Source organism: Macaca thibetana, chromosome 4 (assembly GCF_024542745.1).
Source record: "Macaca thibetana thibetana isolate TM-01 chromosome 4, ASM2454274v1, whole genome shotgun sequence".
Taxonomy (NCBI): Eukaryota; Metazoa; Chordata; class Mammalia; order Primates; family Cercopithecidae; genus Macaca; species Macaca thibetana.
In genome coordinates this window covers 10,875,277-10,901,982 of record NC_065581.1, presented here as the reverse complement: position 1 = coordinate 10,901,982, position 26,706 = coordinate 10,875,277, and the positions used below count along the sequence as shown (strand labels likewise).

At 41.3% G+C, this 26,706-nt stretch overlaps 1 protein-coding gene across 1 annotated transcript in view; it reads right to left on the bottom strand.

Annotated features, from left to right (window-relative positions):
• The window catches only part of SYCP2L (synaptonemal complex protein 2 like), an 85,675-nt gene extending 60,438 nt beyond the window's left edge, over positions 1 to 25,237 (bottom strand). The window contains exons 1-11 of the mRNA XM_050788821.1: positions 25,229 to 25,237; positions 20,589 to 20,657; positions 18,227 to 18,364; positions 18,023 to 18,146; positions 13,183 to 13,283; positions 12,445 to 12,469; positions 8,559 to 8,644; positions 8,358 to 8,446; positions 4,995 to 5,029; positions 3,329 to 3,471; positions 518 to 570 (exon numbers count right to left, since the gene is read on the bottom strand). Coding sequence (XP_050644778.1) covers positions 518 to 570; positions 3,329 to 3,471; positions 4,995 to 5,029; positions 8,358 to 8,446; positions 8,559 to 8,644; positions 12,445 to 12,469; positions 13,183 to 13,283; positions 18,023 to 18,146; positions 18,227 to 18,364; positions 20,589 to 20,657; positions 25,229 to 25,237 — 872 coding nt within the window. The remainder of the gene's footprint in view (positions 1 to 517; positions 571 to 3,328; positions 3,472 to 4,994; positions 5,030 to 8,357; positions 8,447 to 8,558; positions 8,645 to 12,444; positions 12,470 to 13,182; positions 13,284 to 18,022; positions 18,147 to 18,226; positions 18,365 to 20,588; positions 20,658 to 25,228) is intronic.
• Positions 25,238 to 26,706: the final 1,469 nt, after the last annotated feature.

The window sequence follows — 26,706 nt, the reverse complement described above, 5'->3', positions numbered from 1 at the left end:
TCCTCGTACAGAGTACGATAAGGGGGTTAAGTCTGCAAATAGAGACCTACTATGGGTAGATTTCAAATCTCCATCTGGCAGTCAGTAAACCAGGTTTATTAGTACTATATCTCAACCCAGTTACTCAGCCAGATTCCCAAACAAAAGGAGTGAATTTAGCAAATATTGTCTGACCAAGGACTTAACTGTTCATGATACAACTAATTCCAGCAACTTCAAGTCAGGAAATTGTTTTTAATAAAATCTATGAACTCTTTAAAGAATGTATTATTTTAAAATACCCCAAGTCACAAATATAATAAAACTGATAGAGATAATTTTTAAACACACTCCAACAAGCCACTAGGCAGAAAGGGTCTGATCTTCTCAGGTTTCTACTCAATGGACAACTCAATATGTTCTGTAAAGATGTACCCAATATTCTCTCCCAAAATGAAACAGATCCTAAACTGCTCTTTTAAAACATTAGACATTTTCAGAACACAACTAGTCAATAATGCTCAGAGACACAACTTACCTTCTTTGGTCACCGAGTCTGTCGTTTAGGTGATTGAGAAAACGTCTACTGTCCTTCAAAGCAAATGATATAAACTCTTTTATTAAAAAAAAATCAAGATGTCTTGGTCAATACTATCTTAGCAAACAGAGGCCAGTGTTGCTTCTAAATGACCAGGATGCAGTAACATCAATGAGGCTTTATAAGGATTCGTTACTATATGTTAACAATACTTCATGCCACAAAGAGGAGGCTCCGGGATCATGTTTCTAGAAGGAACCTTTGCTCCCTGCAGCCATTAGATTTTCAGCTGAGGAATACTTAGGTCTCCAAAAGTTAAATGCCTGGTTATGTTTCACTGGATCAGAAGTGTAAGCAAGAGAAATACATCTTACTGATGACCTAGGTTACAATATTTGATCAACCCATTGGGCATCCACCTCCCTAACACCTGCACAGCACAAACCAACCACAAACCTATAAAATTTATCAACTTTGGGTTGATCTGGGTGTATTATCTATGGCCAATTTTCCTTTTTGGGAGTTCTCTATCTCACTCTCTTCTCCTAGCATATGTTCTAAGAACAAAGACTATTATTAGAGTTTACCTAACCAACAGCTCTCAGGAAGAAATCTGTTGCCCCACATTCTAAAAACAAAGACACAGATCCAAGATTTTGTTCCCTTTTGTTAGCAAGGATTGGCTATTGTAGTCAACACTCCTTATGCTCCTGATCTACCATTCAGCAGTAATTAGACATCAGCAGTGTAAGCCTTTCATGTAAAAAAGCAATTCGGGCTGGGTGCGGTGGCTCTCATCTGTAATCCCAGCACTTTGGGAGGCTGAGGCAGGCAGATCATCTGAGGTTGGGAGTTGGAGACCAGCCTGACTAACATGGAGAAACCCCATCTCTACTAAAAATACAAAATTAGCCGGGAGTGGTGGCACATGCCTGTAATCCCAGCTACTCGGGAGGCTGAGGCAGGAGAATCGCTTGAACCCAGGAGGCGGAGGTTGTGGTGAGCCGAGATCGCACCTTTGCACTCCAGCCTGGGCAACAAGAGCAAAACTCTGCCTCAAAAAAAAAAACACATACACAATTCAATTGAGAAACTGATAGCTCTGGGGAAGGAAATGATTTTGGAAACAATATAATTACATTTCTCTCTTTTCATCAAATTTTCCTGCAAATGAGAAATGACAAAGAGCAGAAAGGAAATTAACACATGAGTGCCTACAATAGCCCTGGACCTTTCAGTTTCTCTCATTGAATTCTCAAGACTGAGGTGGGCTTTAGTCTCATTTTACAGATGAGGTCACTCAGGCTTCACAAGTCAACTACCTTGCCAAAATGCATACATCCCATAAATTGGAGAGGTGGGACTCAAACTCTAGGTTCAACCCAGTTTGGGATAGACCCAAAGCTCATGGTCTTTCCACTGAGATTATACTGAATCCTGGCTAAATAATTACTATATGCAGTATATGACAGTAGGTTCAGAGTCTGAGGAAATATAAAGGTCCATGTTTAATAAAAATCCTGAGACGGGTGGATCACGAGGTCAGGAGATCGAGACCATCCTGGTGAACACAGTGAAACCCCGTCTCTACTAAAACTACAAAAAACTAGCCGGGCGAGGTGGCGGGCGCCTGTAGTCCCAGCTACTCGGGAGGCTGAGGCAGGAGAATGGTGTGAACCCGGGAGGCGGAGCTTGCAGTGAGCTGAGATCAGGCCACTGCACTCCAGCCTGGGCGACAGAGCGAGACTCCGTCTCAAAAAAAAAAATAAAAATAAAAATAAAAATCCTGATTACATGGGAATTTTGACCAGAAAGGTTTTGTCAACATGAGTACTGTTATTAAGAATTTTACCTTTTCCTACAGGAGTCTAACCCTCATTTTAAAAACTTTTTAAAAGAAGAGGGAAAATGTTTTAGCTATTTTAAGATGAAGGTGAATACACAACAAAGTCATAAGCTGTTTTTGTGTGGCTTTTGTGAACATAATCACAGGAAGCTCAGGTTGCAGAGAAGACCCTAAAAAGTATTGTTTCTCCAAATTGTACCGGTTGGATGGCTCAGAACACAGCCACCCCATAATACTCCTCTGCCAGGCCATGTCCATTTCAGCCTCCTGCCATCACAGCAGCTGCCTTCTGCAAGGCAAAAATTCTCTGCTTTCTTCTTCAATTCTCCCTACCGTTCAAGGTTCATTGAAAATTGCTCACCCTTCCAAGACAATTTTTTTAACTGAATCCATCAAATTTACCTAGTTCTGTCTCCTATAAAGAAGTCCTGGACAGACACGGTGGCTCACAACTGTAACTCCAGCACTCTGGGAGGCCAAGGTGGGCAGATCACCTGAGGTCAGGAGTTCAAGATAAGACTGGCCAACATGGCTAAACCTGGTCTCTACTAAAAATAAAAAATTAGCCAGGCGTGGTGGCAGGCACCTGTAATCCCAGCTACTTGGGAAGCTGAGGCAGGAGCATCACTTGAACCCAGGAGGCAGAGGTTGCAGTGAGCTGAGATTGTGCCACTATACTCCAGCCTGGGCAATAGCATGAGATTCTGTCTTTAAAAAAAAAAAAAGAAAGAAAAGAAAAAGAAAAGAAAAAGTCCTATCTGTATCCCTATATCTAGCTCACAATATTCTGTTCATATTGCCTTCAAATTGTTTCTCCTAAATGGGATACAAGTTTAAGAATGGCAGTGTAATCACACTTAAGCCAAAAAAAAAAATCCTCATGTAAGCCCAACACACAGGAAAGTTCTCAGAGGATGCTTAATAAATATTGGCTAAACAGAAATTCGCATGACCAGGAATCTCACCGTCTCAAATTCTCGATCCTTAATTTCTTTGAAACCTTCGGCAATGACTTCATCATCAAACCATTTATGGACAAGTTCCTCCCTTGAATTTCTAATCGTCAGTCTACACAGCGCTTCAGAAATAGCAACCTGCTGGTCATAATCTAGAGATTAAAAACATGGTAGACACAGATAATTCTGGGCACAAAGCAAAAGAAAAAACAAGTTCCAGAGCTAGCACTTGCTCTAAGAAACTCCATCTGAGAAGCCTAGCATTACGTCTTAGTTACCACGGCAAGATGCATCCTGGAGTAATCAGAATCATTTAAATTCTTTTTTTTTTTGTTTTGTTTTTTTTTTTTTTTTTTTGAGATAGTCTTACTTTGTCACCCTGGAGTGCAGTGGTGGCTGGAGTACAGTGACCCGATCTCAACTCACTGCAATCTTCGCCTCCTGGATTCAAGTGATTCTCCTGCCTCAGCCTCCCAAGAAGCTGGGATTACAGGCATGTGTCACCATGCCTTGCTAATCTTTATATTTTCAGTAGAGATAAGGTTTTGCCATGTTGGCCAGGCTGGTCTTGAACTTCTGGGTTCAAGCGATCTGCCCACCTCGGCCTCCCAAAGTGCCGGGATTGTAGGCATGAGCCACCACACCTTGCCAAAATCATGTAAATTCAGTATTTAAGAAATAAAATAAAAATCTAAATAAGAGGTTGGTATATAACAATTTTTAAATAAATAATATTTATGGGTATTATATTTTAGATATATTAAAATACTCATCCAAAGCAAATCATCAAACAGCCTTAAAAATGTTTCTACTGGCCAGGCGTGGTGGCTCATGCCTGTAATCCCAGCACTTTGGGAGGCCAAGGCAGGCAGATCACCTGAGGTCAGGAGTTCGAGACTAGCCTGGCCAACGTGGTGAAACCCCATCTCTACTAAAAATACAAAAATTAGCTGGGCATGGTGGTACATGCCTGTAGTCCCAGCTATTCAGGAGGCTGAGGCAGGAGAATCGCTTGAACCCAGGAGGCGGAGGTTGCAGTGAGCCAAGATCATGCCGTTGTACTCCTGCCTGGGCAATAAGAGCAAAATTCCATTTAAAAAAAAAAAAAAAAAAGTTTCTACTACAAAATAAAATCCCAAAATAACTTGTAGTATTTCACAGCGAATAAACTAAAACTACATGTAGTAACATGTTTAAATTATAAACAATTCTAAGGGTAAAAAGGGAGTTGTAGCCCAAGGAATGGCATTTATAGGATGCTTTTAAAATCTACAAAATGATAATGCATGTTGTTTAGGGATCTACAGAGTAAAAACAGAAAAATATGCTTGGGAATGAAAAACAAATCTGAGTCAAGGAGAAGGAAATGGGATGAGGAACATGGACACAGGGGACTTTATCCATGACACCTTTTTTTTTTTCTTTAAAAACAGACTTGAAGCTAATGTGGTAAAATGCTAAATTTTGACGAAGCTGGCTGGTAGTAAACGAGTATTCACGAATTATTCTTTACAGTTTTCAGCATGCTAAAATCTCTCAAAATAAATTTAAAATAAAACCCTAATTCCTATCTTCAATTTAACCATAATTTATTCCCCATGGTCCCAAGATGCTCATAAAACCCCCAGTGTCCAATATTTAATATTCTAATACTGAAAATTCTAAAATTTCTTACCACCCACAGTCCAGAGTGTCCTTGCAAGGTCTTTCCTGAAACATTTAGATAAATCACATTTAACTGAAGTGAACATCAAGAGGTGAAACTTTACTATACTGGCATTAAACTTTAAAACCAAAATATGTTTCTGAAACTATTTCAAATTCGGCATCAGAATTTCCTTAATGTCAATAATACATATTTATGGAAAAACCTTCTCAACTTTATATATTAATGACCTAGATGTTATTTTTTAAGAAGCTAGAACTACTATATACACTCTGAGGTTCTATTTTCCCTCTTGTAAAGTGAATTCCATTTGATGATCTCTAAGGGTTCATCAAATTAATTCCGGAGTTTTATAATCACCGCACCAACCTGTGAGGGCATATGTCCTTTTACACAGTTTGATACCTGCAGGAAATGATACAGACAGTGATTCTTTCCTATGAGCTGCTTGATCTGATTTTAAAAACTAATTTAGGCTGAGCACGGTGGCTCATGCCTGTAATCCAAGAATTTTGGGAGGCCTAGATGCACAGATCACCTGAGGTTGGGAGTTCGAGACCAGCCTGACCAACATGGAGAAACTCCATGTGTACTAAAAACACAAAACTAGCCGGGTATGGTGGCACATGCCTGTATTCCCAGCTACTCGGGAGGATGAGGCAGGAGAATCGCTTGAACCCAGGAGGCGGAGGTTGCAGTGAGCTGAGAGCGTGCCATTGCACTCCAGCCTGGGCAATAAGAGTGAAACTCCATCTTAAAAAACAAAACAAAACAAAACAAAAAACAAATTAATTTAGAGATGTAATAGGATTAAGCTGTTACATTATTAAAACTAATGCAAACTCTCGAATTGTACATTATTCACTCAGAATTTCAAATAAATGCTAACAAGTGTGAGTTGATCTTTTTTTTTTTTTTTTTTTTTTGAGACTGAGTCTGGCTTTGTCACCCAGGCTGGAGTGCAGCGGCACGATCTTGACTCACTGCAACTTCTGCCTCCCAGGGTCAAGCAATTCTGTCTCAGCCTTCCAAGTAGCTGGCATTAGGTGCCCGCCACACCCAGCTAATGCTTTCTATTTTTAATAGAGACGAGGCTTCACCATGTTGGTCAGGCTGGTCTCGAACTCCTGACCTCCAGTGATCCACCCACCTCAGCCTCCCAAAGTGCTGGGATTACAGGTGTGAGCCACCATGCCCGGCCAAGTCGATCTTTTAATGCCTGAAATAACTCCCATTTTAAAGAATAGATTTGTTGAGAAACCTTGTAAGTAGATCGACTTGTTACTATTAAATAGAAACCAGGAAACAGTACCACTGAGCAAAATTAATTCTGCTTAATTTTATATTGCAGGTTTTACCTTTGAAGTCCAGAACACTCCAGACTTTCTAGAACACACAGACAATAAGGTAGTGTGTTCAAAGATTAGTTTGAAAACTTAGGAGAAAACATGAGATCAGCTGCTCCCCAAATCTAAATACACCACTAAGAGTAGTGATTTCACTAATGTATTAAATAAAAATGTGTTTAGGAAAAATTCAGTGTAAAAACTATATCCTGCAAAGACTAAATGGACAACCACGATGACAGTGAGTTTCATGCTCACAAATCACCTATTTCAGGCCCCACACTGTGGCCACACACCACGTAAATAATGTGCCACAATGATGTCCTCATGCTGGCTGGTGGTTAGCGCAGTCACAGGTTCCGGTTCCAACTTCAAAACAGGGTGCTGGTTTTGTTGTTTCTATGGTCACACATTACAACCTTACCTCCAAATCTCACATCCCAAGAACTATGCAACAGTGGCTTTGGGTCACCAAAAAACAAAATATCCATCACGTGAAAAGCAATCAAAATTCCATCTCACATTAGTGTAGCTACCTTGGGGCACTTCTTTAGCAGATAATGTGCTAATCACTTTACATGGATTGCTTGATTTAACCTTTACAATAATTCTATCAAGTAGGTATTACTTTGACTCCATTTTACAGGCAAACAAACTGAGGTATGAAGAAGTCAGGGCTGTGCTCATAGACAACGGGCAAAAGTGGCAAAACTCAGATTTGAAACCAAGCAGGCTCTATGGTCTATACTCTTAACATTCTCCCCTGAGTCACGAATTTAGTTCACATTTACAATGAAAAACTAGAGCCTGAGAAAGCATTTTGCATCAATGTTGATGCAAAAAGAAAAAAAAAAACTTCATAATTATTAAAAAGGAAAAATCTAGCAATTTTTTTTTTTTTTTTTTTTTTTTTTTTTTTTTGAGACGGAGTCTCGCTCTGTCGCCCAGACTGGAGTACAGTGGCCGGATCTCAGCTCACTGCAAGCTCCGCCTCCCGGGTTCACGCCATTCTCCTGCCTCAGCCTCCCGAGTAGCTGGGACTACAGGCGCCCACCACCTCGCCCGGCTAGTTTTTTTTTGTATTTTTTTTAGTAGAGACGGGGTTTCACCGTGTTAGCCAGGATGGTCTCGATCTCTCGACCTCGTGATCCGCCCGTCTCGGCCTCCCAAAGTGCTGGGATTACAGGCTTGAGCCACCGCGCTCGGCCTTTTTTTTTTTTTTTTTTTTTTTTTTTTTGAGACAGAGTCTCGCTCCGTGGCCCAGGCTGCAGTGCAGTGCTGCAATTTCGGCTCACTGCAACCTCCACCTCCCGGGTTCAAGTGATCCTCCTACCTCAGCCTCCCGAATAGCTGGGACTATAGGTGCGTGCCACCATGCCCAGCTAATTTTTTGTATTTTTGGTGGAGATGGGGTTTCTTTTTTTTTTTTTAATTATTATTTTGAGACGGAGTCTCGCTCTGTTGCCCTCAGGCTGGAGCGCAGTGGCATGATCTTGGCTCATGGCAAGCTCCACCTCCTGGGTTCACGCCATTCTCCTGCCTCAGCCTGCCAAGTAGCTGGGACTACAGGCGCCCGCCACCATGCCCGGCTAATTGTTTTTATTTTTAGTGGAGACGGGGTTTCACCGTGTTAGCCAGGATGATCTGGATCTCCTGACCTCGTGATCCACCCGCCTCGGTCTCCCAAAGTGCTGGGATTACAGGCCTGAGCCACCGCGCCCGGCCGAGATGGGGTTTCACCATGTTAGCCAGGATGGTCTGGATCTCCTGACCTTGTGATCTGCCTGCCTTGATTTCCCAAAGTGCTGGGATTACAGGCATGAGCTACCGCGCCCGGCTGCAATGTCTTCTTTTTACCTCAGCCTCTTTATCACCTAGCATAGTGCCTGACTCATAACAGGTGCACAAAGCATTTACCGAAGAGAGAAAGGACGTAATCAGGTCTAAGCAGAACACAGACTGAAGCCGTACAGTCATGAGAGGTTTTACCCTTACTACAGCACGTAACTTACACAAAGTCACTTACATAAGCTGACACATGCGTTCTGACAAAGGGAATTTTTTTCTTTCTTCCCGAGGGACAGCGTCCAAAATGCAGTTAAAAGTCTTCAAGCCCTTTTGGGAATTGAGAAGACATTCATGGAGAAGAAACAAAACAGAGACCTATGTACGATCTTCTCCAAGGTTTCTGGAGCCGCTGGTATCTATTTTGTTATTTGCAACTTACCTCCCGTTGAATCAAATGATCTACAGTCTTTTCTGTCACCAGGAATCCTAAGCTAAGTAGGAAGGAATCCAACATCTGAATTTTCCCTGAAAGTATAATTTCAAAGACTCAATTTTATGTTTGAAAGAGTAAGAAAATGACTCCTACACACGGTCAGAGCCTTTCACTGAGGGTGCCTTTCTGGGTTTTCTACAATATAACTCACTTTGCAGCCTGTGCCCCTTACAATCCTGTTGCTTTGTCTTCTGGTATCAAGGGTTGTGAGCAGGTGCACACATTCATATACGCGTTTATTTTACATGGTTCTTGGTGACTTATTTTGAAACTAAATCTTACTTTATCTCAGGAAAATTAATTCTTTGATACTTTTATTACAGTAGACTTTCTCAACTTTGGCAATATTGATATTTCAAGCCAGGTAATTCTTCTTCTAAGAAGAACTTGAGAACTGCTGTCAAAATGCAGGGGGAAAAATGAGTGAGGAAAAGATGCACATGAAGATAAAAACAAAGATGTGACAGATAATCTTACAAAGAGGGAACAGAAAGTAAATGTAATGGACTTTTTGGTGGTCTCTCCACCATCCTTCCCCATTCCTCTGTTATGGAGCAGTTGTGCTATTTGGGTGAGACCGATCAGTTCCAGGGGTAAATCCGGACTGGCTTAAACTAGGCAGAGGTGGCCCATTTATCTTTTCATAGTGACTGGTTCATCTGGAGGGCAGGGCACCCAATCAGAGCAAAGCTAGGGCTTTTGTTTGCTGGTTGAGGAAAGGGAACCTTTCTCCCCCAGATGTGAACCAGGAAGCACAAAGTTCTCGTTGCAACCAACAAGGGAAACCACCTTGAGAGCAAAGACTAGACTCTGAGAAAGGCAGAACTGAAAGGGCTATAGAGAAATGGAGTGGAGCCACTCTATTTCCAAACTGCCCACCTCTGGACTCTTCAGTCCCTTCAGCCAGTAAGTTGTCTTTATCATTTAAGCCTATTTGAGCTAGATATTCTGTTAAATACACCCAAAGCACTCTACCTCAGTAGTTGATGACTACAGATGATTTTGCCCCACGGGGGATGTGTGGAGATGTTTTTGGTTGTCATGACTTGGGGATGGATGCTGTTGGCATCTAGAGGGTAGAGGACAGGGATGCCGCCAAACACCCTTTGATGTGCAGGATAGCACCCAGGACAAAGGACTACCCAGTCCAAAATATCTATATTGCCAAAATTGAGAAACTCTGCTGTAATAAAATTATCAAAGAACAAATTTTCCTGAGCTAAAGTAACATTTGGATTCAAAATAAGTCACCAAGAACCATGTAAAATAAACGTGCTTTCAACCCTTAATATCAGAAGATAATGCAACAGGATTGTAAGGGGCACAGCATGCAAAGTGACAGTAATATTGTATAAAAGCCAGAAAGACATCTTCAAACGATGAAAAGCTCTGACCACGTCCTTCCCACAGGCTAATACTCTTACATTTCTTTAACACATTAAATTTATTGTCATATACAAAGAAGAAGACATCAGGTACCATCCTTTTGATGTAATTAAATTAAGGGTAACTAACAGTAAAACAAAACTAGGACATAAGTCATTCAAATCAGTAGAGAGGGATAAACTGTGAAAGAAAGCCATAATCCATATAGCAGAACACAAACAAAAGAGTCATAAAAATAAATAAGAAGACATAAGTTTCAGAACAAAAAAGAAGGAGTGATTAATGTTGTCAACTGCAGAAGGAGGTGGGAAGAAATTCAGTGAAAACATCTTTCTACTTTGGAGAGAAGGATTAGACATTAACTCTGCAGAGACTGGGCATAAAACTCACACAAGACAACTGTCGAAGGCCACACGTGAAAACATGTCACTTGCAGAGAGGCCAGTCCTGCTAAGGTGACCACAGTGGGCTCCAAGCACGGATTGCCATTGCTATAGATGGGACTGTGTCCCCCCCAAAATTCATATGTTGGAGCCTTAACCCTCAATGTGATGGTATTTGAGATGCAGCCTTTGGTAAGGGAAGTTCAGATGAGGTCACGAGTGTGGGATCCTCATGATGGGATGAGTGCCCTTATAAGAGCTCGGTCCAGGTGCGGTGGCTCATGCCTGTAATCCTAGCACTTTGGAAGGCCAAGGTGGTTGGATCACACGGGGTCAGGAGTTCAAGACCAGTGAAATAGTGAAACCCCACCTCTACTAAAAATACAAAATTAGCCAGGCGTGGTGGCACACGCTTGTAATGCCAGCTACTCAGGAGGCTGAGGCAGGAGAATTGCTTGAAACCGGGAGGCAGAGGTTGCAGTGAGCTGAGAACGTGCCACTGCACTCCAGTCTGAGCAACGGTGCGAGACTCTGTCTCGGGGAAAAAAAAAAAAAAAGAAAAGAAAAAGAAAGAGCTCTGGCTCTCTGTCCACCTTGTAAGCACACAGCAAGAAGCCAGGTCTCTGCCTACCATGTAGGCACACAGCAAGAAGTCAGAAAGAGGCCATCACCAGAATCCAATCATGCTGGTACCCTAATCTGTTACTCCCAGCCTCCAGAGATAAATGTCTGTTGGCTTAGCCTCCCAATTGATGGCATTTTGTTATGGCGGCCTAATTGGACTAACACAGTCATCTAGAACAATGTTTCCTCTACCGGGGCAATGAAAGTCATTATAGCATTATGTGAATCCATAAATGCCCCAAGCGATGACCATAGAGTGAACATATAGCTCACATATGCATTGTTTTTCAAATATGCAGTATATACATACTGTTGGGATTAATACAAAGCAAGTTTATTTTAAAATGTTACAAAAATCAAAGTAGTTTTTTACCACTGTGCATTTTATCAACCAGTTTTAAAGGCAGTAACTATCATTGTGATGACCATAAAACTTTGACTTGAAAATGTTTGGAACCACTGACTTGAATTATGAGGACCAACCAAGTCAACCAAGTTTTAAAGTCAACCAAGTCCAGTGCATGCTTCAGCTTCTGGTACTGCATTTCCTCAGCTACCAGATACCATCCATTGCAGAATATAGTGTCAGTTGACGATAGCCTTTCAGAAGAAAACTAAAAACATGTAACATAGGAAAATGACATATCAAGATGGCTCCAATTTCCAAAATGTTTAAATATTCAAGTGCATCTTTGAATCCATGGTATCATAATTCAAATGTCAAATTACTTTTTTTTGAGACAGGATCTCACTGTCACCCAGGCTGGAGTGGAGTGGCACAATCATGACTCACTGCAGGCTCAAACTCTGGGGCTCCAGTGATCCTCCCACTTCACCCTCCCAAGTAGCTGAGACTACTGGTGCACGCCACCACACCCCGATAATTTTTTTATTTCTTGTAGAGATGGGGGTCTCACTATGTTGCCCAGGCTGGTGTCGAACTTCTGGATGCAATCAGGTCTGCCTCTTCAGCCTCTGAAAGTGCTGGAATTACAGGCATGAGCCACCACACCCAGCATAACTACCTTTAACTTGAGTTAAATGGAACAAAATCAAGCTATTCTCCAAAGTTTCTAAAATTTTACCTTTTACACTCTTGAAAGACAGAGAAAGGCATCTGAATCAGCTTCAAGCTAAATCAGTAGTAGCTAAATTTTTGCATATTTGAATGACAAAGTGGCTTTCTATTACCTGAACAGAGCTAGCCATATGTCAGGAGCAGCTAAACAAAAATGTTTCTCAGACAAATACAAGACTTTTTTCTACAATGAAATACATTTCCAAATGACACCATGATGACCATAAGGTGGTCAATAAATCCAAATAAAATGTTTAAACTTACTTTACTTTTACATATCATTTAAATATTCTTTTCTCTGTGCCAGAATATTCTATTAATGAAAAATTAACAGCCAATTAGTAGCCAATAATATACTTACCTTCACTACTACTCCTGGAAATAATCTAACAAAAAGAAAGAAAAAGTAAAGCTCATATTATTTTTAAACAGCATGATAAACTATAACACAAATGTATTAGTGTTAATTGTCTCTAACAGGCAGGCATTGACTTTACAGAAGGAAAGAATTTTAGAGAAAGCCTATCTGAGCCTTAATCACATCCTTAAAATGTGCATATCACTCTCAATCAGGTGACTAATATATTTGTATATATGATAATAAATCACCTCTCATTTTTAACATTGGTTATATAGTTTCTTACTATTTCACATATTAATAATATTCTAATAATAATACATGAGAGTCTTTTGTTTTGTTTTAAGACAGAGTTTCACTCTTGTTTCCCAGGCTGAAGTACAATCCCGTGGTCCCGGCTCACTATAACCTCCGCCTCCCAGGTTCAAGTGATTCTCCTGCCTCAGCCTCCCAAATAGCTGAAATTACAGGCGCCTATCACCACACCCAGTAAATTTCTGTATTTTAGTAGAGACGGGTTTCACCATGTTGGCCAGGCTGGTCTCGACCTCCTGACTTCAGGTGATCCACTCACCTCGGCCTCCCAAAGTGTTGGGATTACAGGCGTGAGCCATCGCGCCCAGCCACGTCAGTCTTTTAACAAAACTTACATATTTAGAAAACCATGTTTTATAAATAACTTGAAGATTCCTGCCAATTACCAATGGCATCTGCTCAGTGAAGCATCCATCCCATCCTTACCAACGCAGTGTCAAAGAAGTCCTCTGTAACACGAATCAGCGATGTGTCTGAGGCTAGGCCTTCCGAGGTCAGAATTCCCGTTGTTCTTTCAAACCAGGAAACTAGGTACACAGGAGGACACTCATGTAACTACATATGACTAAATGCTGCCTATTCAATAAAATTTCACAGGACAATTTTCTCATTACAACAAAATCATCTGAAAGATCTTTTCCCATTCCATTCCATTTCAATGAGGCCTGGCTCTGAGACCTCCCACCGGAACACTTCACGATGGTGCCATACCACTACAGAGCTGTCATAAGTAAGCTCTCAGAGATCAGCACAAAATAGAGTGCCAGCCAGGATCTGTGTCAGAAAGCCGTATAAAGGGACTAGTGAGGAGCATTTAAGACATAAATGAGGCCAGGCGCAGTGGCTCACGCCTGTAATCCCAGCACTTTGGGAGGCCGAGGCAGGTGGATCACTTGAGGCCAGGAGTTCAAGACCAGCCTGGGAAAGATGGTTAAACTTCATCTCTATAAAAAATATAAAAATTAGCTGGGTGTGGTGGTGCACACCTCTAGTCCTAGCTACTTGGGAGACTGAGGTGTGAGGATCACTTGAGTCCAGAAGGTCAACACTGTAGCAAGCGCTGTGATCACACCACTACACTCCAGCCTGGGCAACAGAGCGAGACCCCACCTCCAAAAAAAAAAGATAAGTGAACCTCCTCAGCACAGGGGGAAAAAAATCTTGTGATCTAAGAATCTGCTGAAAACAAACTATCAAAGAATATATAGAATTTGGAAAGTTCTCAGAAGTATTCTTGGTTATAGTAAATATGCCTCAGGCCTAGGTATCTTTCTTTTGTTAAAAAGCTTCCAGCTAATTAGAGAATTTTTTCCTATAGGAATATATATCCAATTTCATATTAAACTGCTGGAATTGGTATGATTTAAAATAAACTTCTGTAACCTTTCCTCCCCCACCCCAGAATATACGGTATTTCCTCCATAAAGCAAAAACCATCTTATTTTTCCCATGATTTTTGCTGAGACTCGTCACTCTTAGAAAAATAAATAAAAATAAGAAAAACCCCGCATGCATAGTTAGAAATCATCAGCTGAACATGACATCAGTCACGTGAGTTTCTGATGAACAACTCTTGCAGAAGTCAGGCCTTCAAAACTCTGTACACTTTGGGCCAAGAACCTGACTCACTCCAGCTGAAGATCAATAAACCAGTTTTCAACCTTGGCTGTACATTAGGAAAACCTGGAGAGTCAGGAAACATCCCCCAGACCCAGTAATCAGAATCACTGGTGATATACCCCCACCTGAGTTTTCTATTTTAGGTTTAAGAATGTTTGTGAGAGCTCTCCAGGTGACTGTCATGTCCAGCAAGGTTTGAAAGCCATTACTATGTTCCAAGTAAGGTTTCTTTTGTCTCAAATCAGACAAATACTTGCACTAGATTGAATCATCCACCTGCTGAAGAAAGCTTTTCTCCAATAGCACAAGAGAAGAAATGTCTCTCTATGTAGCAGAACTAACTGGTAAGGCTATATTTTCTCCCTCCCTATGTTCATACTTAAAATTCTATGCTTTTCAAATACATTTTTGTCACCACTCCATCCCTCCAAAGCCTATCGCACTCCCAGCACCCTCCCAAATACACTGGTTGAGTAGATACAGAAATGGCAGAAAGGCTGCACTCTCTGATCAATACTTGGCAACAGGAAGTTCTCACTGAACCCATTTATACACCCTGGTCACACATTGTCTAACAGACATCCCAGCTCTCCCCACAGTTGTATCACTACCAGAAGCCAGACACAATAGCCATGACTTCTTAGGAATATGGTATCAGACAAGTTGCTTAATCCTCCTGGATTTTACAGTGCAGGACTAAAGATGTTCCTTCCTGTAGGGCCTTTTTTTTTTTTTTTTTTTTGAGACAGGGTCTCACTCTGTGCCCAGACTGGAGTGCAGTAGCACCATCTTGGCTCACCACAACCTCCAGCTTAAGCAATTCCCCTTCCTCAGCTTCCCAAGTACCTGGGATTACAGGCATGAGCCACCACTGCCCAGCTAATTTCTGTATTTTTAATAGAGACGGGGTGTCACCATGTTGGCAAGGCTGGTCTTGAACCCCTGACCTCAGGTGATCCACCTGCCTCAACCTCCCAAAGTGCTGGGATTACAGGCGGGAGTCACCGTGCCATGAATTCTTATTCTATGGAGTAGAAGAACTTCCAAGCACACTTTGTATTGAGTTTGCAAACACAATTGTCTTTAGAAGTATAGAGTTGGTCGGGCGCGGTGGCTCACACCTATAATCCCATCACTTTGGGAGGCTGAGGCAGGCGAATCATCTGAGGTCAGGAGTTCAAGATGTGGGATATAATGAGGTTTCTGTTCAAATAATCTGATCAATCTTTTATTATTTAATTCATAGCACCCCCCCCCCCCCCCCTTTTTTTCTCCTTCTCCTTTTTGCCTTTGTTAGATGCCCAGGCACACCACAGTACCAGGCGTTATCAGCACCAGCTCACATTCCTTGCCTTATTTGAAAAGAGGACTAACTTTCTAGCTCATTACAGACACCCCTTCCCCTTCCTCTCCACTTTCTTTTACGTGCCCACCCTATCTAAAAAAAAAAAAAAAAAAAAAAAAAAAAAATCAAATGTTTAGCCAGCCGGGATTAGTTTAGATTGTACGACCCGACCCTGGCCAATGGGGAAAAGGTACACGGGCAGGGCTTGCGTCAGCAATAAAGGCTCTCAGGCCCCTTTGTTGAGGTGTGCTCTCATGGCAACTGGCCAAGGAGGCACCCCTCTGCGCAGAAGTAAAATTGCTTTGCTAAGAATCCTTTGTTCGAGTGTTCAATTTCCTTAGAATTTTGAGCATTATTCCCAACAGAGACAAGTCTGACCAATGTGGTGAAACCCCATCTTTACTAAAAATACAAAAAAATTAGCCGGGTGTGGTGGCACACACCTGTAATCTCAGCTACTTGGGAGGCTGAGGCAGAAGAATTGCTTGAACCTGGGAGACGGAGGTTGCAGTGAGCCAACATTGCCCCTGCACTCCAGCCTGGATGACAGAGCGAGACTCTGTCTCAAAAAAAAAAAAAAAAAAAAAAAAAAAAAAAAAAAGAAAGAAAGAAAGAAAAGAAAGAAAGAAACAAGTATAGAGTCTAAGCTGGGCAAGGGGCTCATGCCTGTAATCCTAGCACTTTGGGAGGCCAAGGTGGGTAGATCACTTGAGGTCAAGAGTTCGAGACCAGCCTGGCCAACATGGTAAAACCCTGTCTCTACTAAAAATACAAAAATTAGCTGGGCATGGTGGTGTGTGCCTGTAATCCCAGCTACTCAGGAGGCTGAGACAGGAGAATCACTTGAGCCCAGGAGGCAGAGGTTGAAGTGAGCTGAGATCGTACTACTACACTCCAGACTGGGTGACAAAATTAAGACCCTGTCTCAAAAAAAAAAAAAAAAAAAAAAAAAAAAAAAGAAAAGAAAAGAAAAAGAAAAAAGAAAGAAAGAAAAAAAAGAGGTATAGAGTCTAGTATCCCATTCTCTTTGATAATGTTGATCTATTCTTGCCAAAACCTATATGAAATAACGTATCTAAATAATGGTTATGAAATTTCCATCACCAACTAGGATGCCAATGGAATATAGAAACTCCTACTTGATTTCAAAACTCCAGTGGGGATTTGATCTGACACTTTTTTAAACCTTGGGAGGGAATTCTTAAACCTAAATAGAAAAGTTAGGGTGGGGCATATTCCAATTCATATCCCAAAAGGTCAGCTTAGGGTTCCAAGGTATACTTAGAACATCTCTGCTTCATTTCCTTTGAGATTTTATCTCCTTTTCCCTGCTTCCTGTTATCTGCATAAGTTAGTGTGTCAGCAGGTCAAGTGGGGTTACATGCAAAATGAAATATATACGGTCTGCATAAGCACAGTCTTTAATTCCCCCTGCAAACACTTCTAAAGTCCCTAAGAGGAGTTTGGGAAAGCCTGGAGTTTGCTTTTTCTCCTGAAGGGGTAGCTTCAGAATCAGATGCATTTTAGAGTAACAAAGGGCAAAGACAGATCTTGGCCCAATCTGGCCTTAATAAACTTCAGGTACTAGAACTCAAGGTGTAAATCAAAGACATTATTAGCAGTCAGATCATCCTTCTACCTTACTTCTTCCCCACATCTCCTCACCAATAAACAAACTTGTCTCTGGGTTGCAAAAACCTCACCATTAAAAGAGAGGAGCTACAGCAAGAGATGTTGCAGATTCTGCTTTGCTTCCAGATGCCGTTACAAAGGCACTCACTGTGTTATCTCCTGGTTAATATTTTTAAAAGAATAAAATGTGATAATTTGGGTAACTTTGAATAAGCAAAAATGTTTTTGCTATTTGTTTTTTCAGATTCTCCAAGGTTTAGAAAACAGGAAAAGTGACGTGTTACAAGAGCAAAGAAAAGTTTTCGATGATCATTTTTCTAGGTCTAATCTTGTTAATAAAGTCTATTAAAATAGTTCTAGAGCCTACTCCTACTCATTTTCCCCCAAATTCACTAAAATAATTTAAAATAATAATCACTGCATAGGCTCATCAAGAGGAGTGGTTGTGTCTGACTCGATCCCGTGCACTCCCAAAGTGCCTTGCATAGCAAGTACATCAGGAAATGTATGTTGAATTTAATTTTTTATTAGAAATAAGCAATAAGAATGGATATCAATTTCTTTTCAAATTGGATTTCAAAGGAACAGAAATACTAAACTTAACTAGACAACTAAATCCATATAAGTTCTTTAAGTTACCCAAAGCCATATAAAATAAAAATAGGACACTTATCTTTGGGATCAGTCCCTGCTGAATTAGCAAAGGTTCATCTTCTTTCGGGCCATCTATGAAGAATCGCTGAATACATTTCAGCAACAGTGACACAGACTGAAATTCATTTTTATCTAGTTCCTAGGTATAAACCACACTAAATTAAAACACTTATAAATAATTATACATTCATATTTTGGTCACAAAGCAAACCAACTTGCCTTATTTATTAATCTGTTAAGACGGTGTAATAGAAGATGATTATATTTTTGAGGACAGTGGCTCTCTTTCTGTTGAAAGTATTCTTTTATTTTCTGAAATCCTTTATCATGGAATGCATTCATAATAAGTGACTGAAGCTGGAAAGATGATAGTTTGCAAATTACTTTTTCCCTAAAAACATTTATTTTATAGTAATATTTCTAACTGATATCATTATCAATAAGAATTCAGTGTGAAATAATATAGGGTAAACATAGAATGGAGATCTCTATGTTGAATAGTAAACAATCATTTCACAAATGATTGATGTTTCTGTTGGCTTAAGACAAGAGTTCCCAAAATGTGGCTCCTAGACCACCAGCAGCGTTGGCATCACCTGGGGAATTCTTCGCACTCAGACTCAGGGCAGAGCCCTTCATGTGATTCTCGTGCATGCTGAAGTCTGGGAACCACTGACCCAAGGAAAACAACACTTGAGTTTCAGGTATCATGGGATGAAGACCCTCTGCAATGTTGGGAATTCTAAAACACTAAAAATTCAAGCCTATGATCACTCACTAAGTGACATAAATGATCATAATAGAAGGAAGAAAAATAATACTAATAATTATAGATAAGTATGCAAATTGACCATAATGAATGAAATTCATCTTTTCTGCCTGCACATTAGCTAAGACATGCTTCTAAGTACATATACTTAAAGGGCCGGGCGCAGTGGCATACACCTGTAATCCCAGCACTTTGGGAGGCCAAGGCAGGCGGATCACATGAGGTCAGGAGTTCGAGACCAGCCTGACCAACATGGAGCAACTCCGTCTCTACTAAAAATACAAAATTAGCCAGACATGGCGGTGCATGCCTGTAATCCCAGCTACTTGGGAGGCTGAGGCAGGAGAATGCTTGAACCTGGGATGGAGGTTGCAGTGAGTCGAGATCGCACCATTGCACTCCAGCCTGTGCAACAAGAGCAAAACTCTGTCTCAAAAAAAAAAAAGTGCATATACCTGAATAACAGACATTTCCTTAAACATTTAAACTATAAAAGATTTTTGATCTTTAAAAATAAAACAATACTATTTTAATAAGGAAGCAATTTACTATCTACAGCCTAAAATTCCACTTATTCTTAGTACTGAATTAAAAGGGAAAACAGCATTTAAAATTATTCCATTTAAACGGAATGTTTTCTTTTTTCAGTCAACACATAGTGAGTTTTTTTGTGCCAAGTGTGTTAAGTGTTCTGCAGATGTTATTATTTAATCCTCGCCTCGGTCCTGAGAGGTTAGGTTCTTTATCTCAGGATAGAAGTAGCAAGGATAAGAAAGGTTACAAACTTATGTGAGATCACTCAGCTGAAATTTACTCCCTTTTACCTGCTTAAAACTCTGCCATTGCCAGGCGCGGGGCTCACGCCCATAATCCCAGCACTTTAGGAGGCCAAGGCAAGAGGATCGCTTAAGCCCAGAAGTTTGATATCAGCCTGGGCAATATATTGAGACTCAATCTCTACAAAAAATGAAAAACTAGTCAGGTGTGGTGGTTCATGCCTGTAGTCACAGCTACTCAGAAGGCGAGGCAGGAGGATCACTTGAGCCCAGGAGGTCAAGGCTGCAGTGAGCCATGATTATACCACTGCACTCCACCCGGGGTGACAGAGTGAGATCCTGTTAAAACAGAACAAAACTTTGCCATGGCTTCCTCTGCATTCAGAACAAATCCAAGTCCTTTGCTTTAGTCCACAGAACGTGGCATGATCTGATCTCTGACAGTCTGACACTACCCTGCTAATGAGTCCTAGGATAAGTCAAGCTCTTGCCTTGGGGCCTTTGACCTGGCTGTTCAAGGCCTGGGCTACTTCACACCACCACTTTCCACATGGCTGGCTCCACTCAGACCACAGCTTAAGCATAACTTTTTCAGGTAGATCTTCCAGGACCACCTTAAGTAGACCAGGTATCTCCTCAACACTCCCAATCATTCCCCATCTCAATACCCTGTTGTTTTTCTTCCTGCTTTCTTTGGCTCTCTGCCAGTCTATAAGCTCCATAAAGGCAGAAGTTGTATCTAGTTTGTTCAGTACTATCTATCTACATCTAGAATAGCACAGGATACAAGATAGTTTAGACTAGGATATTGGTAGGATAGCTAACAGTAAATTGACTAGATATAGTAATAAATTGGACGTGAGAGATTAGGGAAGGAGAAAAATAAAGATTTCTCTGCTTCTGATTTGAGCAACTGGAGGAACAATCTTGCTAATGACCCAGGGAACACAGAACTAGAAATACATACACTTACACACACATACACACACAGACACAGACACACACACACACATTATAAAAGAAACTTGATCTTTACCCAGAAAGCATCATTCTGGGCCTTCCCAGTCCTATCTTCCTTAATAGGCTGCAAAGGATCTTTGTTTTTCTGTGTGGAATAAAAATATGTTTTTAAAACAATTTTTATTTCAAAGAGATGCATTTCAAGTTTTAAACATAAAGCAAAAATAAATAAATAAATAAAGGTTTGTATTGTTTTCCTGAACAGAAATTTTTGTTTGCTCGTATTATCGGTCTAAGTAAAACAGTACTTGGAAAAAAAAAAACCTTTATCCAACCTTCTTTAGCATGGTCTATGACAAATACAATACAAACTATCAGAAGAAGCAAAGCAAACATCATTTGAATAAATAATCATACAAAACAAACTCTATAATGATGATTATAAAGTAGAAGTAAAAGGTTTTGAACTAATAAACCATTTTCAGAATGAGAGCTTGTAAAATAAAGTTAAATAAAAGTGTCTTGGAGGCATCATAGTACCTGACTTCAAAATATACTACAAAGTTATAGGAACAAAATAACATGGTACTGGCATAAAAACAGACACATACATAGACCAGTGGAACAGAATAGATAAACCCAAAATAAATCTACTTCTTTATAGCCAACTGATTTTTGACAAAGGTGTCAAGAACATTCATGGGGAAAAGATAGTCTCTTCAATAACTGGTGCTGGGAAAACTGGATATTTATATGTGGAAGAATGAAACCAGATCCCATGTCTCACCATATACAAAAATCAACTCAAAATAAACTAAAAACTTACACTTAAGATCCCAAACTATGAAACTACCAGAAGAAAATATAGGGGAAACACTTTAGGACACTGGTCTGGGCAGAGATTTTATGGAGAAGACCTCAAAATCACAGGCAATGAAAGCAAAAATAGACAAATGAAATTATACAGACCAAAAAGCTTCTTACAGAAAGGGAAATAATAGAGTGAAGAGACAACCAGCAGAATGGGAGAATGTATTTGCAAACTATGCATCCAACAAGCCATTAATATCCAGAATATACAGGGAACTCAAACACCTCAACAGCAAAATAACCAATCCAATTAAAAACGGGTAAATAAGCTAAATAGACATCTCTCCAATGAAGACATACAAATGACCAACAAGTATATGAAAAAATACTCAACATCACTAATCATTGGAAAATGCAAATCAAAACCAAAATGAGATATTATCTTACCCCAGTTAGAATGGCCATTATCAAGACAAAAAACAACAAATGAGGGCAAGGATATGGAAAAAGAGGAACTCTTGTACACTGTTGGCAGGAATATAAATTAGTATAGACAATATGGAAAACAGCATGGAGGTTCCTCAAAAAACTAAAGCCAGAACTATCATAAATCCAGCAATCCTACTCCTAGAGATATATCCAAAAGAAAAGAAATCAGTATGTCAAAGGCATATCTGCACTCCCATGTTTATTGCAGCACTATTCATAACAGCCAAGATATGGAATCAACCTAAGTGTCCATCAGCAGATGAATGGATAAAGAAAATGTGATATATTCACACAGTGGAATACTTTTCAGCCAGAAAAAAAGAATAAAATCCTGTCATTCATGGTAACATGCATGAGCCTGGAGGACATTATGCTAAGTGAAATAAGCAGGGCACAGACAGACACACTGCATGTTCTTGATCACATGTAGAGGCTAAAAAGCTGATCTTGGCCAGGTGTGGTGGCTCATGCCTGTAATCCCAGCACTTTGGGTGGTCGAGGTGGGTGGATCACCTGAGATCAGGAGTTTGAGACCAGCCTGACCAACATGACGAAACCCCGTCTGTACTAAAAATACAAAATTATCCGGGCATGGTGGCACATGCCTGTAATCCCAGCTACTGGGGAGGCTGAGGCAAGAGAATCGTTTGAACCCGGGAGGCAGAGGTTGCAATGAGCTGAGGTCACACCATTGCACTCCAGCTGAGGAAGCAAGAGCAAAACTCCATCTCAAAAAAAAAAAAAAAAAAAAGAAAAAAAAAAAAAAGCTGATCTCATAGCAGTAGAGAATAGAATAGTGGTCACTAGAAAAGGGGAAGGGTGAGATAGGCAGAGGTTAGTTAATGGACACAAAATTACGGCTAGCTGGAAGAAGGAGTAAGTTCTAGAGTACGATAGCACTGTAGGGTGACTATAATGAACAACTTACTGTATATTTTCAAATAGCTAGACAAGTAGACTTTGAACATTCCCAACACAAAGAAATAAATGTTTGAGGTGATGGATATGCATAATTACTCTAATTTGATCATTACACATTGTATACACATATGGAAATATCACACTACACCTATTAACATGTACAATTATTATGTGTCAATTAATATATGTGTCAATTAAAAATAAATGATAAAGGCAAAGAAAAAGAACCTTGTGTTAGTAGATAATTGAGTAGAGGCAAAAGTGAGATAGAAGGAACAGCTAAAGCTACAATTAATATTGGATGTTAGGCCAGGCGCAGTGACTCATGCCTGTAATCCCAGCACTTTGGGAGGCCGAGGCGGGTGGATCACGAGGTCAGTTCGAGACCAGCCTGTCCAATATGGTGAAACCCCGTCTCTACTAAACACACAAAAAATTAGCCGGGTGTGGTGGCGGGCCCCTGTAGTCCCAGCTACTCAGGAGGCTGAGGCAGGAGAATGGCGTGAACCTGGGAAGTGAAGCTTACAGTGAGCTGAGATCATGCCACTGCACTCCAGCCTGGGCGACAGAGCAAGACTCCATCTCAAAAAAAAAAAAAAAAAAAAGACAAAAATTAGCCTGGCATGATGGTGCGAGACTGTAGTCCCAGCTACCCGTGAGGCTGAGGAAGCAGGACCACTTGAACCTGGGAGGTGGAGGTTGCAGTGAGCCAAGATCGAGCCACCGTGCTCCAGCCTGGGTGACAAAGTGAGACTCCATTTAAAAAAAAAAAAGAAAAGAAAGAAAAGGATGTTAATTCATAGCACAAACTGACATCAAATAAACACTATGCTATGGATCTATAAAGAATTTCTAAGTTTTGTCAACAAATTCTGAATTAGTGGGAAATACTTCCCATCCCAAAGAAAATATTCCCAGGAGTCTTTATGTTACGCTTCTTTACCTCTTTTCTCTATAGACACTGCCCCATCTCTCCTTCAGTTTAACTCATATGCAGAGATGCTCTGTGTATTTTTATTTCTACCTCCTTTCAAACGTCTCTGGCGTTGGTGGTGAGTACTCTGCAAATTCCAAAGAAATGCTTACTGTTTCTGGAATTTCTGGAGCCACTCCAGTGCACAGAAAGGTATCGCCCTCTGTGAAGATCATGTGGCAACTTTTGTGGGTAGGAACTTGACAGGAAAATCAGAAAGTGGGATGGTTTAGGCAGAAAAGGTTGTTAGATTGTCTGAGCTTCAGTCTCCTCATTTAAAAAACATGATGATAGCCGGGCGCGGTGGCTCATACCTGTAATCCCAGCACTTTGGGAGGCCGAAGCGGGCAGATCATGAGGTCAAGAGATCGAGATCATCCTGGCCAACATGGTGAAACCCCATCTCTACTAAAAATACAAAAATTAGCCGGGCGTGGTGGCGGGCGCCTGTAGTCTCAGCTCCTCGGGAGGCTGAGAAAGGAGAATCGCTGGAACCCGGGAGGCGGAGGTTGCAGTGAGCCGAGATCACGCCACTGCACTCCAGCCTGGGTGACAGAATGACATTCCGTCTCAAAAAAAAAAAAAAAAAAAGATGAGAACACCTATACAGAAGGATTGGAGTGAGGACTGACAGAATGTTTGTAATGTTCTTAGCATAGTGCCTGGCACATAAAAATGGTTCAGTGAATGGCAGCTTTCAATGTAAGAGGGATGGTGAGGAGGTTATGTTTAAGTGCTCTGAATTTAAGCGTAGCTTGATGTTAGAAAGGTTTCTGTCCCAAATCTGTTTCCCCATGGCTGGGAAGATGGCGCCAGATGACAGATGGACGTTATGGAGAACAAGAGTGAGTTCCTGAATCTAGGCAAGCAGTTATCCCTGGCTATCAGAATCACCTGGGGTCCTCACTAACAAACTAACAAACTACCGGCCCACCGTAGACCAATTAAATCAGAATCTCTACCACCAGGAACCCAGGCAGAAGAATGCTAGAAACACGCCCCAAGTGGTTTTTGTTTGTTGTTTTTGGCGTCCCTGGGTGGGCTCACACTCCACGTGTTTTTACTTTTTATTATTTATTGATAAGTAATAATTGTAGCTTTATCTTGGGGGCTGTCCTTTGACGTTCGGTTAAATGAAGTCCCAGCACTTCGGGCTGTTTAACGCTATTGCACTTTCTACGCAGCAAGGTGGAAAGAGGGCTGGAAAACCGGCTAGGAAACTACGCAAAGCAACTAGAAAAGAACTATCTCATTGCTTTCCGAACACGAATTATCGGTTCCCCTTTCCCTGAGCGCTCTTTAGCAAGGGATCCGAGGTTTCTATTCTGCCTAGTCTCACCGCAAGCTGCCAATACACCCCGAGCAAATCCAAGGAGGTGGCGGGGGACTGTGCTCAGCGCCGGATCTCTGAGAGAACACCTCGGGGCGGCAGAGCCTGAGCCCCAGGGACCTCAAGCCCTCGCGCGCCTTCGCGCGCCCTCAGACTGTGGACAAAAGGTCCGGGCCTTCCAGGGGTCACTCACCGCTTGCATACCGAGGCTTCGGTCCTGAAGCGGCGCGCCGCTCAGCTTTGCTGCGCTGGGTCAGCCCTCTGCGGTTTCCCTGCCCAAGACACCCGCCCGCTGGGGGCGCTGCTGCGAGAGCCCTGGGGGCGGACCGCTTTTTGAGTCGAGTCTTCCGCAACTGTAATTGATGAATCCGCCCCTGCAGTTTACTAGAGCTCCGTGTTTGAGACTCAAGAAAAGCGTGCAAGTAACTAGCGCACACAGGCCAAGCCACCTGGGCGCACGCACACACCCTTTAAGAGAAAGCCAGCACTCAAAGGATGTGAACTATGTCGTTTAAACGTCCCGTATTTGCGAAATTCCAGAGAGATAGTCGTTCGCTTTGCGGTAGCTGTTCCAAGTTTTCGCCCCGTTTTAAAAAGCCAGAGGAACGGCCGGGCGCAGTGGCTCACGCCTGTCATTCCAGCACTTTGGGTGGTCGACGCGGGTGGATCACTTGAGGTCAGGAGTTCGAGACCAGTCTGGTCAACATGGTGAAACCTTGTCTCTACTAAAAATACAAAAAATTAGCCGGGCGCGGTAGCATGTGCCTGTAACCCTAGCTGCTGGGGAGGCTGAGGTAGGAGAAGCACTTGAACCCGGAAGGCGGAGGTTGTAGTGAGCCGAGATCGCGCCACTGCACTCCAACCTGTGAGACAGAGTAAGACCCTGTCTAAATAAATAAATGAATAAATAAGCCAGAGAAGCAGTTTTTGGTCCATTGATGTATGTAGACAGAAGCCGAACCCTTTGCTATGGTAACCAGACTTGTACCCGATATTATTAATACATTCCTGATTTCACACACACAAAAAGTGTGTTTGCTTGTTGTTTTTTAAGTACTGTGGTGCGGAGGAAGGGAAAAAAATTTTTTTTAATCAAAGCAAATAGTTTTTGTTGTTGTTGTTGTTTGTTTTTGTTTTGGTTTGGTTTTTTGCCTATTTCCTTTAACCTGACAAGTATGCGTACCAATGGCTGGGCTGATTTGTGTAGGTGGCCAGTTGTATGAACACGGTGGCAAAACTAAATTGGATTGGAGTTTTCCACAAAAACAAAAAAAAGACCCCTCCAATCCAAACATTCTTTGTGTAAAAATCAACTTGTATTATAACTAGACCTGTGAGTATTTCATGTCATAATATGTACAGAAGATATTTGTCTACACCAAAGCAAAACATAACATAACCAGAACCCCTGTTAGCCCAGGACTTGCACACACTTCTAGTCCGTTCAAAACAATGCTTGTGTCAAAGCCTGATGAACCCATTTTCTGGCAAGTATAATGTAAATATTCTTACATTAGTTTACCTATTTTAATCTAAACCAAGGAAATTCAAACGCAGATTTTCTTCCTTTTCAATCAATGGAGTTTTGTAATATTAAACTAGTAATCAATACAGGAACAGCTGTGAGTATAAACTATTGTGAATCAATACAAATATAATACCAGGGCAAGA